This window comes from Prunus mume, linkage group LG2, assembly GCF_029339155.1.
Source record: "Prunus mume cultivar Tortuosa linkage group LG2, ASM2933915v1, whole genome shotgun sequence".
Lineage (NCBI taxonomy): Eukaryota > Viridiplantae > Streptophyta > Magnoliopsida > Rosales > Rosaceae > Prunus > Prunus mume.
In genome coordinates, this window is record NC_142699.1 from 37,182,425 (window position 1) to 37,203,397 (window position 20,973).

Sequence of the window (20,973 nt, forward strand, 5' to 3'; positions counted from 1 at the left end):
ACCTCCTCAGTGAGTTCGCCATGTAGAAAAACATTCTTTACATCAAACTGGTGTAGTGGCCAATCCAAATTAGCTGCAAGGGACAATAAGACTCTGACGGTGTTTAACTTTGCAACTGGAGCAAAGGTTTCTTCATAGTCTATACCATAGGTCTCTGTGTACCATTTTGCCACAAGTCTTGCCTTGCATCGCTTGATAGATCCATCTGCATTGTGTTTTATAGTAAACACCCATCTACATCATATAGTCTTTTTTCTCGTGGTATAGTCTCCAATGTCCAAGTCTGATTTTTCTCAAGAGCTTTCATCTCCTCTTTTATAGCTTGGACCCACTTAGGATCTTTCAATGCTTCAAAGACCTTGGTTGGAATATGAATAGCAGACAACTGAATGCACAAAAGCCTTGAGTGATTCAAACAGCTTCTCAGTGGATACATGATTTGCAATTGAATACTTGGATGTCTTGCCAATATCAGGTGAATAGCGGTTTGGTGGCTTCCCACGATTTTGCCTAAAAGATAATTGATATCCAATAGTTTTATCCTCTAAATGCACAAGTCTAGTAGGAGTAGTTACCTCAAGAATATTCTCAGGAGATTGGTCTGGTACTGTTGAGTTAGAGGGGTCTTCATCTTGTTGTTCTGTATTGTTCAGAGGTGTGAGACTCAGATCAGAAATATCTTCGTATGGATTAGGTGGGTCGGTAATTGATCGCTATGAATGGGCGATTGGTCACTTTTCTACAGAGAGTAATCTTATGCTCCAGACTCGGGATGATCAATCATTTCTGTACATAGGAGAATTTCTTCGCTTTTCAAGTTGCTCCAATTCTACTCTTCACTTCGTATCTCCCCAAGGGTAGAATTGGATGATGGGTCATGGAAGAACAGCTCAGATTCCAGAAAGGTCACATCCAAAGTGACATAGGTATGTCGGGTATGAGGGTGATAACAACGGTAGCCTTTCGATAAGTGATATAACCCACAAAAACACACGAAGCACAGGGATCAAGTTTGCTACGTTGATTTTTGTGGAGATGGAAAGAAAGCCACACATCCAAAGATTCGGGGTGTGAGTACCAAAACAGAGGGTAGAGGTCTATGTTGCGCAACCACCTGTAAGGGAGTTTTAAAGGTCAATACACCAGAAGGCATGCGGTTGATTATGTGAACTACAGTGACAATAGCATCATCCCAGTGATGGCGAGGAACATGAGCGCCAATAAGAAGTGCTCGGGCGGTTTCAAGAAGATGTCGATTCTTTCGTCAAGCAACACCATTTTGTTGCGGTGTCCGAGGACAAGTCGTCTCATGGATAATTCCATGTTGGTGGAAGTAAGTCCGAAAGTCATGATTGACAAATTCTCCACCATTGTCAGAGTGAAGAATCTGGATTTGAGCATTAAACTGAGTTTTCATTTGTTTGTGGAAGGACTGAAAACAGGAAAACACTTCATTTTTATTCTTCAGCAAATAAAGCCATGTCATCCATGTACAATCATCTATGAATGTGACAAACTATCGAACACCAAAAGGAGCAGTGATAGGTGAAGGTCCCCTAGACATCAGAGTGAATTAACGTAAATGGAGTAGTACACTTGTTCGTACTCAGCGAGTAGGGCACACGGTGACTCTTGGCCAAAATAGAAGTATCACATGTGAAGTCGAAGTCCTTGAAACCTGAGAATAAATATGGTATAAGATGATTCATATAACTAAAAGACAGGATGTCCCAATCGACGGTGCCACAACCAGATTTGCTTTTGTTTGCTATCAAAGAGATGCGTCACACTTTAGCCATGTCAGGACTGAAGTCATCGACATAATATAGCCCCATATCTTAGTACCACGACCAAGAATCTCCTTAGTGTGAATATCCTAAAGCAAACAAAAAATCGGGTAAATGAGTACACAATAATTCAATTGTTCAGTAAGCTGACTAACGAACAACAATTTAGTGGATAAAGATGGAACAAGTAAAGTATTAGACAGGTGTGAGAGAGGATGAGAGTGCAACATGCAGCCCCTCACAGGATAAGTAACGCCATTGGCATTTGCAATACAGTTCGTCGAGGTTGTGTAGTATTCAGAAAATCATCAGGATCAAACGTCATATGATCAGTTGCACCGGAATCAATTATCTAACTCCTGGAATCAATCTTATCGGAAGTATGGAATCCATAACCAGTACCATTACTTATCGTATTATATTGTCCTTGATCTTTAAGAGTAGCCCACCAATCGGGGTAGCCATGCAATTTAAAACAAGTCTCACGAGTGTGTCTCGGATCACCACAATATGCTCAATCTAGTCCATGTGTCGGGGTCGTTAGTCGAGAAGTCATAATCTGTGCAGCGGAAGATGCATAGGATACAGTGTTAAGTAGGAATTTGGATCGGATCTGAGCCCGAGTCGGGGCTAGAGTCGGAGTCAAAATCGGGATTGAAGTTTGAATCATACACAAATTCGGGTCGTGGTCATCATCGGAGTTGGAGTCGAGGTCGTCTTCGAGTTAGGTCGGGGCCGCGCTGTCATAGTCGGGGTCGGGTCGGGTCATCAAAATAGGATCCTGATTCCAGATCGGGTTCGGGTCATCAAAATAGGATCCTGATTTAGGATCAAATTCGGGGTCAAAGTCTGCATCTATAGGAGCTGAGCCATTTGGGCACTCAACTCGGCTATGGTTGGTTGAGAATGAGAGAAGGAGTCGGTGGTGCTACCTCCATGAGGGTTGAAAAAATCATCAACCCCCATAACGGCGACGGGGGTTTGAAACTAGAGTCAGCAATTCCAAGATCGCCGCTCTGATACCATGCTAAAATATGAAAACTATAAGAGAATATTTGTTTGTGGGAATTTTCTATATATTATTTTCCTTGTAGGAGGTCACATTTATAATACAACGAAACCTGAATGGGCAAGTAAATAATAAATTCCTAAATCTATTTACAATAGAAAATCAAGAATTAAAGTAAATCAATTATAATTATAATAGGAATTCTTCGTGTGTAAGGAAAGTAAGTCAATATCCACAAGTCACGCCAATTTATATCAAGCGAATGTTCTACTTTTATCTAATCTAAAGTACGAGAGGGGAATTCGAACTCAAATGCAGAGTGGGGATGCACATCCTCTCTAGTCAACTTAGCTAAGCCCTTGTCTGCAACTTCTTTTCTTTTTGGTGAACCATACTCGTTCTTGTTGCGCTTTTGTCTTTCTCTATTTCTCTCTTCCTCTTTCTCTTTTCACCTATTTCTATCTTCTATCTCTTTCTCTCTTATTTTATCTCTTCTACCTCTTTTTCTCTTCTTCACATCTTTATATTTTTATCTTACCAAACCGAAAACCAGCCAAATTGAACTGGAACCGCTCAGTCCAGGTTTGGTTCGGTTCTTCTAAACACTCTCTATGAAAATTGAATCAAACCAAGTCGTGTGTAATTTTCCATTTCGGTTCCAATTTGAGGGAAAAATATCACGCCCGGATCTGGAAATAAGGAATATGCCTAAATTAGGGTGTGTGAATTGAACAAAATAAAATAAAAGGACTGAAAAATTGGTTAAAATACAGTTTTTCTTATAAAAATAAAAATAATCTTACAAGTGTACAAGATATAAATAAAACTTTATAACTCTCAACTAATCCAACTTCTCCAATTTAGTCTTGTCTTGACCATAGTCTAAAATATCGATAATATCGATGAAATATTTTGGATATTATCGTTTTTTTGGAGTTACGGATATTTCAGGACGTATCCATACACATATCACATAAATATATATAATATCAAAAAATATCGATGTCGATAATTTCACTCACACTTCAGCAATATTTTGTCATAATATCGGTATAATATCAAAAATATCGTTGTAATGGAAAAAAGGAAAGGAAAAAAAAACACAAAGCACACACACAAAGGGGATTCAAACCCCTGCCATTTCACTCATCCAACGCCTTAATCACCATGTTGCTTATGTTTTTGTGATAATATGCTAAAATATATTGTTTTGTTTTCAACTATTTTTGCAAGAATTAGATTTTCACATAAGAATATAAGTTTTTAACCTTTTGGGATGGAATCCAGCGGCTCATGGAAAGAATCTGAGACCCAATCTTCAAACGATTTTGCATATAGACAACGTCAACCAATCTCATATCCATATGGGTGACATGTTAACAATTACATGCAAAACTATTTTGGGGATTTATCATTTGATGACTACTCTTTACAATATATATTCAATTAACTCACCACAGAGTCCTTTCAAAAATGGAAAAGAATTTGAAAAATAGGATTAAAAGAAATACCTTTTCTCCTTTTTCTCTTCTTTTCTGTTTTTGGGTAATTTAGGAAAGTTGCAATCTGAAAAATAAATTGTCTTTAAGTTTATTGCCTCCAAGTGGAGACTCTCTCCCCCAAGTCCCAAGTCTTGACCTTTTCCTTGAAGGATTTTTCTAAGTAAAATTTTCACAAAAGTAAAATGGAGAAATTATCTTTCTGGGTCTTTGCTTATGTGACCGTTAACTGAAATACTATATCAAACTTGAAGATTCGATGAGACCAAAAAATAAATAAAAAACATACCCAACTTTGTTCTAGAGGTAAAACAAAAATAGATCTCAGCTTATCCAGCCTCTGGAAAACTCATCACCATGCCACTGCCGTCCGTCTTTGAAAAGTATGAAAAAGTTCTTAAACATGTTTTCGACCAAAAAAAAAAAAGGGCCCGTTGCCATCTCACTAGTCAATCACGTTTTCCCTTTTTCCACAAAAAGAGAAAAAAAAAATCTTTTGAACTTTAAAACGCACTTAGTGCCCGTTTGGCATTACTTATTTAGGGTGATAAGTGATTTTTTAAAAATTTTGGAAAGCTCAGCCTGTTTGGTAAACTATGAGAAAATCATTTATTGTAGAAAATTGTTGTGAGAGAAAGCTATAAGAGAAAGCAGTTAATAAGGTGCTTTCATTTTCTGATTATGTATGAATCAGTTTCGAAGAGGCGCTAGGTTTAATGATTATGCTGGAATCATTTTCTGATTATGTGGGAATTAGTACCACCAACACTTTTAACAAAAAGTTTACCAAACGCCAAACTGTTTTATCTCACAGCTGATTTCTCTCACAAAATCGACAACGATTATTTTCACAGCACATCAATGCAAAATGGCCCTTACTGTCCATTGCATTTGTTTTTTTCCCATTCGATTCATTCAATTCATATGTCGTCCCCACCCCAGGGTTAAGCTGCCATATAGTTTTCGAATAATTTTAATGTTTCCCTTCATCTTTTTCATTAAAAACTGAAGTTTTATTTAATGATTTGTTTCTTAACTTTCTTATTATTTTATCCACATCAGGCAATAAAATTTTATTAGATTAATAGAAGTAATAGTATTAAAGGAGTCATCCCAATAACAATATGACATAGATGAGTAAAACTTACCATGTGACCTAATCCATCGGAAAAGCTGAAACGATCTGGAGAGAATCCACATCTATTTTCACTTTTTTAATACTTTAAACTAGAAATCTATACATAGAGATGCTGAAGATAGTGAAAAATTTAAATCTTATAAGAACTCTATGTGGTACTAAGTCATTCATGTATCTTACTATGAAATGTATAAAGTGTAAAATATCATAGTTAATTATTATATATAAATGATTATGACGTGTTTAATATTCTTTCATGAATTACTACGTAATTTCTACACTCACAGTGCTTGTTAGCTTGCTATATAATCAACTTAAATCAGTTAAACCCATCATGTAATGCATTTCCTTCCAATTTTTTTTGTGATAAACTAATAGATAATTGACTAAATAAACATCCTCCAAAGTTCAATAAAAATTTCCATGGTTTTTATTCAATTTTTATAGATATCGATAATATCTCTATATTTCCATTGAAATTTCCGTGTTTTTGAACTACCGATATTTCCATACTATCGATATTTTAGACCTTGGTCTTGACCACTAATTGATTTGAAAAACAAAATAGGTTAGGGATGAGCAAACCACTGCTGAGTGAATAAATTATGTAATATGCTTGTCAAGTAATGCCATTTTACACACTCTAAAAAATATAATAAAAAGTTACATCATTCAAATCATATCACGTCATTACTTTATATCTTAGTTATCCTTCACAAATTGTACCCAGCACGTGACCCTTATCAGCCTCACTTCCTATGTCTTCGTCTAGTATATTTATCCTTCAGATACCTCGTCATTGAAGTTCTCATGTTCCATGAATAGTACTTACCTCACAAAAACTCCAAATTATATATTTTGTGTGCAATATTGCACATATTAGACATGCTTGATTGAAAATAGAGAGAGATTTGTAAATAGAACAAATCCATGATAATCTATGATTTTCACATTTATCACAAAATAAGAACTTTTAAAACACATTACATAACCCACTCACCATAATAATGATAATTATAAAATCTTGCAAGACAAATCCACACCTTCTTCATCTTGTTTCTTTTTCTTCTTTTTCTTCTTCTTCTTCTTCTTCTTCTTCTTCTTCTTCTCTCTCTCTCTCTCTCTCTCTCTCTCTCTCTCAAAACACTACTACATGATAGAAAAATTCGAAAGAATTGGAATGAATAATTGAAGCAAGGAAGGATGATACGGAGGTAACCAAATAATATTTATATATATTATATTCTAAACCATGAAAAGATAAGATAGAAAACTAAGGGAATAATGTGACTCATCCCGCTTTAACTAATGATATCCTAAAGGAATATGTGACTCATTTATTTAGACCAATGATACCGCAACACCACTTGTTACTAGCATGCAAGATGGCATGGCAATGATGATTTGATTAAGACCAATTCCAAGTCTCTACATGTGGAAAACAAGAATGGTTCCATCTTTCACCTAAAGGAATAATCTTATACTAGGCTTAATAACATGTAGGTCTTCACAATAAATATTAAATAAGAAAAAGTCATATTAATAAATAATGAATATGTAGTATGAATATTTCGTTAAAATAATAATATATATAGTTATAAAAAAAAAAAAAGGATCTCACAAAAATTAGACCAAACTAAATTGCACCCCCACCCTTACTTGTTAGATGGTTTGGCACAACTGGAATGCTTGATATTGTGCGTCATAAGACTATCTCTAACCCAAAGGTGGAATCTCAAATTTTGAGTTTTGAGCCCAAAATCCATCTCCAACACATGTATTTTGAGGGGTGGAATTTTGGCCAATGCAGAATCTTGGGCGGAATTCCAGTCTGGATATTGCATGGACTGGGAATTTTGTGTGGAGCCCAAATATAAGCTATGCAGCCCAAGTGAAAGGAAAAGCCAGCAGGCCTCGCATGATAGAAAGTTGTCAACCACTCCATTGCTTCCGTGTGACAAGTAGCAATCGCTGGTGAAGGAGCTGTTGGAATCCAACGGCTCCATTTGAAAGTTGCAGTTTGGTTATTTATTTATTTATTTAAATTTTATAAAATGTGCAGGCTATATCAGATTAACGTCCATGATTATTGTTAGGCAATCTCAACTGGAAAATTTCACATTCAACGACTGAAATTTAAATCGAACGGTCAAATACTTTTTATAATTAATCTAAATCATATCAAACCCCAAAACTTATCCCAAACTCTATAAAAACCCATTCATTTTTAAATAATCGACCTAAATCATTTATTTTTAAGTAAAATTATATTATGTTTTGGAATTTGAATTTTTAAGGTTAAAATGTTCAGAAAATTAAATCGTGAATATTGAAAAATAATAATGTCAAGAAAAGTTGATGACAAAAAAGAAAAAGAAAAAAGGAATTAACCATTCTTAAACAATTTAATAAAGTTGCAGACTGAAATTATGAGAGCAAGGTTGGTTGGTAAAAACAATTTGAGCCCTGAAAATACATGAATAGTTGTATTTTGGACGATGAAAATTTGAGTTTAGCCTCAACATGGTTGGAAAAAATACAAATTAACGAAAAGTGAGCACTTGAATGTAATTAGTAACAAACGTAAACTAAATAAGTAAAAGTATCAAAATTAAAACCGAAAGTGGCAATTAAAATAAACTAAAAGTACTATTTGTAATTTTTGACTAGCGACAATGAAATAGACATTTTCCGTACATTTAAGGTTAGGGTTTCAAACATCCAACTTCTCTTTTGCTCATTTGATAACTATATACACCAACTACCGAAATTTGGTAAGGAAATTTGTCATCCCCTTGTACATGTTACATATCATATTTACTTGGTTAGGATTTAACTTTATGAAACTCCCTCTCCACTCTTTTGAAGGGAAAGTGACATTACCAACTAAGGATTAGAGTTTTTTGTTTTGTTTATCTTACAAATTACATGTACATGTACACACTACACACTCTTAAATATAGATTCAATCAATACCAGCATTACAAAGTTGGTTCATGTAATTAGAAGATTGTATGTGACCCATAATTTATATATATATTTTTTAAAAAGAAAATATAAATTAGAAACAGATGGATCTGAAACTATATATATATATATATATATATATATATCTCTCTGGAAGATATCATTGCATACAAAAATAAAATAAAGTAAAATTGGCTAATGATGTCAGTGCGTGCCCTAATGAGCTCCAAAATACAATCAATGAGGTCAAACCTGAATTTAGAAGCAAAAGAAGCCAAGCCAGCTGAAGAAGAACCGAACAGGAAACAAGATTGAAGAGCCCAGAGAGGATCCAAACCCAGAACTTCCATTTCATCAGATTCCAGAAGGACGCCCTCTAATTATATTTCCCGCCAAAAATGTAAACGAAATCCCCCAAAATACTGTCGCAAGGTTCAAAATCATCTCTCGCACTTGCAGTGTTCTTCTTCTTCTTCTTCAGAAATGGGCATGGAATCCAGTTCCACCCACTTCACGATTATGAGAAGGTAAATTGAAACTAACCGTTGTTTTCCCATTAATTCGCAATTAAATTTATGGCTTACCCAATCAAACTTTGTGAATTGGGTAGTTTTGATTGTTTGTTGGGTTTTTTTCTTCTTCTTTTTCTCCTTCATCCCATGCTGCTATGTTTGGTTGCTGAGAAATAGGGGGAAAATTGTGATAAATTTATGATTTATTGATCTGATAATTAATTTATGTATTTGTTTCATTATTTTCCTAACCACTGTTCACATTCATGAACTGCTGTGTTGCTGACCATGTTAATAGATTAGTTTCTGTACAAGTTTGCTTTCCATGATCAGTAAATGTTGTTTCAAATTGTTAATCAAATGGTGGCAAAGGTTGAAGTGTTTTTTTAATGTCATTTTTGTTTGGTTTGAACACAGCTCAGATACTGATTCTAAGATTGAAGACAGTGGGAACAACTTAGTATTAAAAGCATACCCGATGCTTCCCCTGAAAATTGTTAATGCAGAGGATGAAGGAGAGTCTAGAGTACTTGAACCATATGTGGGGTTAGAGTTTGATTCAGCAGATGTCGCACGTGACTTTTACAGTCTCTATGCAACCCGGATGGGATTTAGAGTTCGAACTGGTCAGTTGTATCGGTCGAGAACTGATGGTTCAGTTTCTTCTCGGAGATTTGTGTGCTCCAAGGAAGGATTTCAGATTAGTTCACGAACAGGTTGCCCTGCATTGATAAGGGTGCAAAGACGTGATTCAGGGAAGTGGGTTGTAGACCTTTTCCTGAAGGACCACAATCATGGTCTTGGATCCACAGAGGAAAACCATTCTCCGATTTTGCAGAAGAAGACTCTAACACGTAAAAACTCCATTGTTGAATTGTCCCATAGGCCAAAAATCAAATCTATTGAGGAAATTGAGGATGGACGACCTTGCCCATCTGGAATTATTAGTGCCAAACGCTTTAAATGGGATGGAGACGAAATGCAGCCAGAAGTTGAACCGTCTGCAGGTCTAGAGTTCAATTCAGCCAATGAAGCATACCAATTTTATCATGTATATGCAGAAAATACAGGATTTAGAATCAGGATTGGTCAATTATTTCGTTCAAAGCTTGATGGGTCAATTACATCCCGGCGATTTGTGTGCTCAAAGGAAGGTTTTCAGCACCCATCAAGAGTTGGTTGTGGGGCATTTATGAGGATTAAGAGACAAGACTCTGGAAGGTGGGTAGTGGACCGTCTTGATAAAAATCATAACCATGAGCTTGAGTCCCAACTGGAAGTTCAAAAGACAAATCTATTTTCTTCAAAAAAGTTCATAGAGGAGGAGATTGGTGGGCTAGAAAATGAAGATATTGTTGACATAAACAACGGTAACAATGTCAAAAGACGTAGAGAAAATCACATTGGAAGTGATTGGTACCGTGTGCTGTTTGACTATTTTCAGACCAAACAGGCTGAAGATACAGGATTCTTTTATGCAGTAGAGGTTGAAAATGGTAGTTGCATGAGTATTTTCTGGGCTGATGGGAGGTCTAGATTTTCATGCTGTCAGTTTGGTGATGTCATTATTTTGGATACCTCATATCGGAAAGGCATTTATCTGGTGCCATTTGCCACTTTCATTGGAATCAACCACCATAAGCAACCAGTGCTTCTTGGCTGTGCTCTAATTGCTGATGAATCTGAGAAATCTTTTACTTGGTTGTTTCAAACATGGCTTAGGGCAATGTCAGGACGTTGTCCTCTGTCAATAATAGCTGACCAAGACGATGTGATCCAGCATGCCATCATGCAAGTTTTTCCAGGAACCCATCATCGTTTCTCATTGTGGCAGTTTAAGGCAAAAGAAAGTGAGCATCTACGTTTGATGAATACTTCCTTTAAATATGAGTATGAAAAATGCATTTATGAGTGTCAAACAGCCGATGAATTTGATTCCGCATGGAATGCACTCCTCAGCAGGTATGGGTTGAAGGATAATGGTTGGCTGAAAGCAATGTACGCAAAGCGCAAAAGTTGGGTCCCGCTATACTTAAGAGCTACATTCTTTGCAGGCATCCCCTTCAATGAAAGTATAGAATCATTCTTTGGTACACGCTTCAATGCCCAAACACAACTTAAGGAGTTTGTTTCACAATATGAAAGAGGTCTAGAGCGACGTCGTGAAGAAGAAAGAAAAGAAGATTTTAATTCTTTTAACTTGCAAGCCTTCTTGCAGACAAAAGAACCATTAGAAGAGCAATGCAGAAGGCTTTATACACTGAACATATTCAGGATATTTCAGAAAGAACTTCTACAATCCTATAGTTATCTAGGATTTAAGATTTATGAAGAAGGGGCCACCATCAGGTATTTGGTCCGCAAATGTGGGAATGACAATGAGAAATGTGTAGTAACTGTTGGTCCATCCAATCCCAAAGTGATTTGCAGCTGTCGAATGTTTGAATTTGAAGGTGTGCTGTGTCGGCATGTGTTGAGAGTTTTCCAAATCTTGGACCTGAAAGAAGTTCCACCTTGCTATATATTACAGCGTTGGACTAAAAATGCAGAATATGGCATTCCTTGCGATTCTGAATCTGGTGGAAACCCTCAAGAACTCAAGGCCTTGATGGTATGGAGTTTAAGAGAAGCAGCCTGTCAATACATAGAGGCTGGGGCAACATCTCTTGAAAAGCACAGACTTGCCTACGAAATTATGCGAGAGGGTGGAAGAAAACTTTGTTGGCAGAGGTAAGTGTGTGGGAAACAATAGTCAGTCACCTCTGATTCTCTATGGATAAACTTTTGAAGTTTTGGAGCTACATAAGTAGCTAGTCCTTTTTTACAGTGATCCTAGGTTATGTAATCGAAAGATCGATGACTTGCCTTGGATAATCTGCTGTTGATATCAGAGTAATGTAAATATTGTGTTGTGAAGATTACCCTTCATCTGATGATTGAGCTTGAAATCAATATCAAAAGTTTATGAGGTAATAATGAAAGCATGAGGCTGCATTTGGTTTTATCACAAGAACTTAATTAGATGGAAATCAGACCAAGTACATTTTGGCTGAGTTCTTTTTTTATTTTTATTTTAAGAGAACCCTTCCTATTGAGAGGTGCGATAATATACTAAACTCACAAACACACCATGAATGTTAGGACTTCGAACCCAGAACCTTGTCTAAGAGAGTAAATACTAGTGGGTCCAAAGAGGAGAAATTCTTCATGTGCTTATTCGTTGTTCGAATTTGTTATCTGGTAAGAGAGCCAAATCTCACAAACCCTCCCACAACTCATGCAAGCCCTAGGATTTGATCACAAGAGCGAACAGCTAGAACCATAGAGAATGGGTGTTTCACTGTATAAGATTGTGTTTTGTACAGTTTTTTAAAGACGTATACCGTAATTCAAACATTTATAAAACATGTATTTCTGTAATATAGTTTCGAAGTGCCAAAATTTGAGTGCAACATTGATGTAACGTACAATTTGTTCTTTTTATTTATCTCCTTTCAAATTTTATTGAAAATTGCAAGTTGTACCCTTTTTTGATACACCACGATAATCAATCTAATCTAAAGAAACGGAGACTAATGGAGTGGATACATTGTCCTGACCAACTAGCCTAACTCATGTCGTACTCTTAAACTAATATCATCATTTTTATGGCAATGGAACGAAATCAGAAGATTAATGTTGCAATTGAAAAAATTTATTGAAGAAAAAGTTAATAAGATGAGAGCATTGAGAGCATTTAAAGAAGTCGTTGTCCATCTCCACGTATAAGAGAGACTAGAAGTAATTAACTCTGATACTCTCAACCTCAAAATCAAATCTACAAGATTATCATCATAATTAATATCCACTAACATCCTTTAAATAATTATTTTGAAATCAAAATATTTTCCTGGAGTTATTAAGCTTCAAATCTCCACCTAATGGGCTAAACTTATAGGTGACAAGCCAAATAGAAAGTGGGTCAATGCAAGTTCTAATTTGAATGAAAAAATGACCATTAATTTTATACAAATTTATAAATAAACTCAATCCTAGAAAATAAAAAAACCCAAACACTATTTAAACATAGACCCCCAAAATTAATCCAAAATTGATATTTTTTGGGTGTGTTTAATATTTTGATTGAATTATGGATTTTGGGTGTGTTTATAAAGTGTTTTGGGTATTGGGTTTTTTTTATAATTTCATTTTGGGTGTTTTAACTCCCTTAATTTTATGGAATAATTGAGTTAACTAACGCAGTTTTGGAGCATGTAAGACTCAGATTGTGCTTTCTTCTTTTTCTTTTTTACTTTTGCGCAGTGAAATACTGCACAATAATGCCTGCATTCTTGATGAGCAAATTCCACACTACTCTGTAGGAACTGCTGACGAAATATGCTCCGTACATTGCAAAAATCTACAGCCTAATCATACAGTTCCACCAAAATTAACAGCTGGTTCGAACATGTATACGTATATATATGGTACCATATCATCAACAATCTTTTTCCCCTGTCAAACAATTTGATGTGGTCAGAGACACATTCAAACTTATCACCTACAAATAGTGGGATAAAGAAAAGGAGGATTACCAAGGACGACTTGCACTGCATATCATACTAGAAAGTAGTCAGACAAAACGGAAGCACCTATTACAGTAACCAGGCTTAACAAGGAAACGATATCTGATGTTCCAATGGATGGATCTGACAACAAGTAAATCTTATGAGCGTTGCTGTCCCCTCTAAAACCTCTGACAATCATTGCCTGTAAAAGCCATAACATTGGTAAAACATTAAAAACTGGAATTAACTTTTTTCCTTTACGTGACTAATTGGTATGATGCACTTATAAAAGCCACTAGTGCCATAAATATAAGCACTGAACTACTTTTTCCTTAAAAGAATTGCGCAATAACTATGCAAGTAGCATCTATATTGAAGTTAATCCATTGCGTTTTGATAGGGAGGGGGAGGGTTGTGGAATGCCAATGCATTTTAAACAACAGATGTCGCTTGCAACAGCAGACCAATTAAGCAGAGATATAAGCATTTGCAAGTTAAACTGATGCACAAACCTGCGAAATCTGCTCTGCATGGCTAAAGATATTTGTGAAGATCCGACGAAAGTAGGCAAAGAAAACTGCAAAATAAGATCCAAATCATAAAAGGAAATAGGTTTTTAAGGAAAAAGTTTATCCAAAAAAAAGTTGATAAGACGGTGTTCATATAGATACATCAACCAAAGCTGATAACTATACTAAAGCTTTAGAGTTTGACGTAGCTATCCATATATGACAGACAGACTATAAGAAAATAACACTGATATTCTCAACCCACTATGAGATTTATTTTTATAGCTAAAGAAGAGAAACACAATTATTAAAAACAACAATACAAAAATTCATATAAGAACGCAAGCTTACCATCCAGCGTTTCCATCATTGTCAACTGTTCCCAGCTTATCCTACGAGATACAATCCCCAATGCAACATTACGTACCTACCAAATATTTCAAAGCGGTAGATGTCAGCATGAGTAGATTTAAGAACTAAATCATCATTAATCCTCTGTCAAGAAAATCATCTTTAAAATTTTGAAAGAATCGAACACAAATCTTATTGACCAATCCTCCTACCTCATCAAACACGAGATTGATGAACCTCAATGAAAGCATGAGGGTCAGAATTATTTCAGCCACTGGCACACCAAGACGTGTCAAAGGGAGCATAAACCACCGCAAGGCAAATGCAAGTTCTTCTGGGGTTGTGGTTGTCAGGCAAAGGCTTGCACTTTGAAAAACCTTATGACAAAAACACGAACGCTAGATCTCAGAATAAAAAAAAGCTTTTTTGTATTCAAATCACCTACATGTAGTCTGGTAAGCATATTTTCTTATCATCAATTGTATGCTTAGAAGAAATGTAAGCATGCCACTATTGTTTTGAGTTACACCACTCCATTCTAAAAATAAAAAATAAAAAGATTGTGCCTCCTTATGCCACACAAGCTTATAATGTGATTATATCAATGGGCATCCAAACATATCGTTATTAAATAAAAGGCAAATAGTGTACCAAGCAGAGATAGAAGCAACTCACAGTAAAGGTTAAGCAAGCAGCTGTGCTTGCTACAGACAACCCCTTCCTTGTAAAATGTAATGGCCCTAGCTTCATAATTAAATATGAGTAACCTCCCAGAGATGCAGGAAGATTTGATAATCCAATCATTGCAGGAGGTGGGGTTCTTAACTGAACAAGGGGTGGCACACCATCTGAACCCAGCCCCAACGTAATGAATAAAATTCCAGAGATCAAAGACACTCTTCCCAGTTGGTCCTGTAATCAAGAAAATATCACATTGATTATATATTCAGAGGAAGGGAAGAAAGAGAAAAACACTGGATGAATCACTAAGACCTTGTTAATTAAATACTAAAGACCTTAATATTGATGGAATTAAAACCAGCTCCTGACTCATAGGATGGTACTTAGTTACTTACCATCCATGTATGTCTTGGAAGAATCCATATTGACAAAACGGCCAAGTATACTACTAATCCAAAACGCAGTATTATATGTGACCTTGCTGGTAAAACAACTAGAGCCAAAAGCCAAACCTGCAGGATCAAGATGACAAAGTTATAAAGAAAAGATGTAATAAAACAGAATTTACATACTTATATGTGAACGTTTCCATAATCTGCTCATCATGCAAAATTTACCAACACTGAGGAGATGTCAATACACATTTAAGAAAAGATAAACCCTCCAGGATGCAGAATGATATCATTACAAGTAGATTTTTTAAGCCCATTTTGACAAAATAAACAGCCTCGACTTTTACATATTGTACTTTAAAATTTTGGTTTGCCTGAAAAGCTGCCATTTTATATAATGTTTCTACTTTCACTCATTTGCTACTTCATAGTTTAAATAGAAATGTCATCTACAACGTTTGAGAGTCACCACATTTAGTAAAAAATTTGCAACTCAATCATAGTAACTGCCTTGTTGGAGATCCGAGGTGTATGTATATGCATGGAGTTCAACTCCTGTCATTTAATGTTTTAAGGACACTATACAAAGTGGTTCTCCCTAAACTCCCCCAAGAAAACTTGGATGCAAAAGAAACCGTTATGTTGCCTAACCCTCTCTTTAGTAGAGAAAAAGGAACAACAAGAAAAGAACAACTTTCTTCATTTTAAAGTTCCATGTTCTAAAACAATTAAAAAGACCTACAGCTGCACCCAATTAGCCCGTCTTAGATCCCAGAAAATTTAAACTTCCATATTTTTCTGTACATACTCAACTTAAAATTGAAAAGAAGAAAAGAAGAACATTTTGACCAATCTTTTCCGAAACATATACAGATCAAACACAGTAGAAACTCATTAACATGAAAAACAAACTGAAATGCCAAAAACAAAATTAAAATTTGATCTTTACATGTCTTCAACATCTAAACCATACACCATTTCATCCCTTTTCAGCTAAAATTAACAAACCATTACGCCGCCAAAAACACGAAAACTAAATTGCACTAAGCCCACCACATATTATCAAAAACCAACAAACACCCATCCAAATCAAGCATACCAATTTGATTCTGGGGTCCACAGAATGAAGAAACGTGCTGGGTTCCGACACGTACTGGCAAATGGGGCTTGCGGTGGCACCTGAAATCAGCCGAAGAAATTTCTCGGCTCCGAAAGCTTTGGTTGGCAACACGTTCACCCACCACGGGGTTTGACTACTATCGCTTGCTGAGGCTCTAATTTGGTGGCTTAATCTTGGCTTTACTTGTATATGGGTTTTGTTCAGTGAACGCAGGTGAGTGAATTTTGGGGCAATTTGGGTTTTGGGATTAGGGTTTAGTGGGAGACAGGGGAATGTGACCGTTGTGATGGGACGGTACGCGAAGTTCATGGGTGAGGTTGAGAGTGGGAGAAGAGGGAGATGGTCTGGATGTTTTCTGTACAGTTGGTGTGCAGTTCGTTAATTTCCAAAGTGGCGGGAATGTAACGATATGTTTCAGCTTCGGGCTGTTCTCTACTAAGGACCGCTTTCCGTTTTATCTACTTTTCTTTAGCTAAGCTAAATTTAAATCTTGTTGCCAATCGGGTCTACTTCATTGGAAAATGACTTTAATTTATAGATTAGGAGTCTCAGTTTGAATTATCATCGTATTTTAATAATGTGTGTGAAAATTCCGCTTTTTATTTATTTATAATAAACTATCACCTATATTGAAAATAAAAAAAAAACTAAATTCAATGGGTCTGTGCCTGACAAAAAAATACATTTAAACTGACAGAAAAAAAAAATTCAGTTTTATTCATATTAAACTAGGAATCCCCTCTTTTGGTTCTTTACCTTCATATGAAATTTACAATTTTCAGCCCAAACTTTATTTCAAGTGCTAATGTGTAATTTCCTCTTAATTCAGATCATAAGCTTGCAGGGACGACAAATGACTTGATTTCGAATCCTTCTTTAGAGTACTTCCACCTATTTGTCATGGCAAATGGCAAGACAATAATCATACTATTCACGTGAATAGTGAAAGTAAAAGGCTTGTGGTGTTTCCACCTATTGTCATGGCAATCACTGCTCACATGATATATGAGGAGAGGAATTTGTATAGAGTTTTGGTGTGGAAAGTAAAGAATATGACTAAGTATTTATTAAAAAATTATGAAATTCTTAGTATTTTTTTCTTTTTTAAAAAAAATTTTGTTGTCAACATCAACAAACCCAGGCAACAACACAAGCTATTCTTGCCCTTGGGCCAGCTTGTGGAGCCCACCAACCGCCTGACAACATTTGTTCATGAAGCCCTTTGGGCCTAAGCGCCCATTGCCCTTAGACCATCTCCAACCCTTGGGGTGGAAACTCAAATTTTGAGTTTAGCCTCCAAATACCATCTCCAACCCATGTATTTTGAGGGTGGAAATTTGAGAAATCTCAAATCTTGAGTGGAATTTTTAATTTGAAAATCTGTTTTTTTATTATTTTTTTCACTAGATAATTCAAATTATAAACATTAAAAATATAATTAGAGGTAAGAAATGTTGAACTATTTGAAAACATTAATCAATTTTAAATATTCCAACAACTATGATTTGTAATGGCAATAATGTCATGAACTTAATTTTAAGCAAACTTTTCATCTTTAAACAAATTATTTAATGATTGTCGCTTTATTTAAAAATACTTAGATAATTTAAACACACTTACATAATTCAATGAAGAGTTCGAATTATTCCGCAAGTAATGGTATTGTACTTATTTTTATTTTTTAAGTGAAATTCAATTATGTTTTGGAATTTTATTTTTTTTAGGTTAAAATGTTTAGAAAATTAAATCACGAGGGTTGAAACAAAAATAATGTCAAGAAAAATTAACAAGGAACAAAATTTAGGAGTTAATCATTCTTAAACAATTTAATAAAGTTGCGGAATCAAATTATGAGTCTACAAGGTTGAAGGAAAAAAAATTTTGAGTCATGAAAATACATGAATAGTTGTATTTTGGAGGGTGAAAATTTGAGTTTAGCCCCAACATGGTTGGAGATGGTCTTAGAAGACACAAAGAGCTAAGAGGTCTCCAAGAAAGGGCTAAATCCTCATTTGGCTCTTTCACACCTAAACATCTCCGGTAAATGGCTATACGTGCTATGCCACTGGGCCAAATCCAATCAGGGCCAAAAGGGCTCAATACTAGGTCAAATAAGGCACACTTCTTGGGGGGGTTTATATCTTATTTTATTATTCTCTTAGGTGGGCTAGTTATTGTTTTTAAATTAAAGTATTGTTGTTGTTTTTAAATTAATGTTTTAGTTTCTTGGGTGGGTTGTTTTTAAATTAATCCTATCGTATCTGAAAATATTTTTATCTTCTAAAATAAATTTAAATAGGGTCTAAAATAGTACTTTAATTAAATTATCCAATATATTTAAAGAATATACTAAAAACTAATAAAATATTGAGGGGCCTATAATTTAGCCCTACACCACTGAAGACGGTAAAAATATAGCCCAACATTATTCCTTAAAAAATTATAAATGGTGGGTTAAATTTTATGGTATTTATAAAAAAATCCAAACACTATTTAAACATAGTGGACAACATGGGTGTTTTAGTGAAACCACTGCATACAAATGACCTTACAGTTTAATATTGTAGGAGACCATGTTTCCTATTCATGTTGTATGAGGTTTTGGTTGTAAACGCACAAATTATTCAATAAATTCAAAGTTCTTCCAGAATATTTACTAAAAGGAGAACCTCACAACCTCTTCAATGTTCTTCTTCGTTCTCATCTATATTAGTTGATTACATGACATAACACTCTATGCCACAATTATCATGACAAACTATTAGTTTAAACACCAACTTCTAAAGCCGAATAACCTTTTTTTTTTTTTTTTTTTTTTTAAATGTGAGAAAATTGTAAGTAAATTTGACAATGCATTACGTGAAAATTAGCTCAACTCAAATACAACGATCCATTAAGTAACAGGTATCACAACACGACACGATTTATTTTAAGCAAATTAAGTGTGTAGTAGGCTTAGGAAGATGGTATGTTGAATTCAAGTAGTAGATTAGAAAGAGGGAAGAAAGTGTCACATATCTTAAAAATCTCGCACAAAACAAACAATTGGAAAAAAAATGTAGAAATAGAAACAGCACTCAGAATACAAACTGTGTTGTAATGGATTCAACAATAATACATCAACATATGAAGTGTAGAAGATGAACATGGCAGAGATTAAAATCTTCCAGTGCGGCCCCTTTCTCGAACTATAACATCTTCAACCCCAGCATGGATGGCACAAGTAGAAAACAACTGCGTTGCACTCACTATTATTGTTATGGTCTCCAAAGTACGCTGTGCATACACAACATCATGATTAGTCATGTACAACATAATAATGTGTCTTACGACGTGTAATGCTCCTCTCACAATCCATTAATAATGTTCAAATCTGTCCAACCAAGTTCAATAAAGAAAAGAAAAAGGAAATTATACAATAAGAGCATCAGCTTACCAAGTTCGAATCGGTCCAACCAAGTTGAATTTCTTTACAAGCCAATCTGAAACAGAAACAGTGGAGAACAAGTTTATATATATGAACACATTTAAAGAAAAATGGAGATCCAGAAAGTAAAATAGTAGGGGAAAAAGAGAGGCAGAGACCCCATGGCGAGAAGAGTGAGGGAGAAAGTTCCAAGTGAAGAGGCAGCAGCTGTGTGCAAGTTGGGTCTGTCCCATTGGACAACGTTGTGAAGTCCAGTAAGTGAGGTGGCAAAGCCAACAACACCAGCAAGGAGGGAGAAAATCACAAAGAAACCAGTTGCCATGTTCCCAAATGGGAAGTAGATTGGAAATATTCGCGCTGGAATTGTTAAAACAGAAGCTGCATGTGTGCAAAGTAAAAATGATCATAAGTTTAGTTGCATTATTTTTTTATACAAGTGATAGTCCAAACTACTCTAAACGAACAGGCGGATTCGAACTTTTGTGCAAAGGGGCCGACTTACTGCCCTAAACCTTAGCCAACTGGCCTAATCCACGTCTGCATAAGTTTAGTTGCATTATATAATCGATGTTTAATTACCTGTATCACGAGACCTTTGGATGCCATGGTTGACAGCCCAAGAAGCAATCACAATCACAACAAAATACAGAACAAGGTTAACGATCAAGAGAATGGATGCTGCTGATTTTGGCCCTCCAGAAGTCATGGGGCCTTGGAAGTTTGAAGTTTGGAGACAGCAAGAGGAAATTGAATGCTGCTACAATTGTTGTAGAGGTGCAGGTGCAGGATCGGAGAGAGCTATATAGTATATACAAATAGTTTAAGATAAAAATGAGTGCCTTTAATTCAAAGAAACGGCTTATATTCTTTTCCATCATTATTGGGATTGCCTCATGGAAGGGGCAAAGAATCCTTTGTTGGTTTTTATTTATTTATTTAGAGAAGTTCATAATAAATCAGATAAATGGCTTCTTTGCTTATTATCAGTTCTGCACGGCAGCTCTTTTGTGGAATAAAGTTTTGCCTGCCAAGCA

The 20,973-nt window shown here is 35.5% G+C and overlaps 3 protein-coding genes across 4 annotated transcripts; 1 reads left to right on the forward strand and 2 right to left on the reverse strand.

Annotated features, from left to right (window-relative positions):
• Positions 1–8,581: 8,581 nt before the first annotated feature.
• On the forward strand, positions 8,582–11,925 carry LOC103322869 (protein FAR1-RELATED SEQUENCE 7). Of its 2 annotated transcripts, none has more exons than XM_008224816.2 (2): positions 8,582–8,927; positions 9,330–11,925. In XM_008224816.2, the coding sequence occupies exons 1-2, from the start codon at positions 8,884–8,886 to the stop codon at positions 11,644–11,646; spliced, it is 2,361 nt and encodes a 786-aa protein (XP_008223038.2). In that variant the 5' UTR covers positions 8,582–8,883; the 3' UTR covers positions 11,647–11,925. The 2 variants fall into 2 exon arrangements, with proteins under 2 accessions (XP_008223038.2, XP_008223039.2); XM_008224817.3 differs by having other exon boundaries at positions 9,335–11,925.
• A 1,252-nt stretch (positions 11,926–13,177) lies between these two features.
• Positions 13,178–16,953, reverse strand: ABCI12 (cobalt ion transmembrane transporter). Its single transcript, XM_008224815.2, has 8 exons — positions 16,492–16,953; positions 15,396–15,512; positions 14,995–15,231; positions 14,532–14,696; positions 14,320–14,395; positions 13,972–14,036; positions 13,487–13,661; positions 13,178–13,406 (listed from the first exon to the last, which is right to left on the reverse strand). The coding sequence occupies exons 1-7, from the start codon at positions 16,819–16,821 to the stop codon at positions 13,509–13,511; spliced, it is 1,143 nt and encodes a 380-aa protein (XP_008223037.2). The 5' UTR covers positions 16,822–16,953; the 3' UTR covers positions 13,178–13,406; positions 13,487–13,508.
• A 2,548-nt stretch (positions 16,954–19,501) lies between these two features.
• Positions 19,502–20,745, reverse strand: LOC103322867 (AWPM-19-like family protein). Its single transcript, XM_008224812.3, has 4 exons — positions 20,519–20,745; positions 20,098–20,317; positions 19,949–19,994; positions 19,502–19,788 (listed from the first exon to the last, which is right to left on the reverse strand). Exons 1-4 carry the CDS (start codon positions 20,643–20,645, stop codon positions 19,669–19,671), a joined length of 513 nt encoding a protein of 170 aa, XP_008223034.1. The 5' UTR covers positions 20,646–20,745; the 3' UTR covers positions 19,502–19,668.
• Between the last annotated feature and the right edge of the window lie 228 nt (positions 20,746–20,973).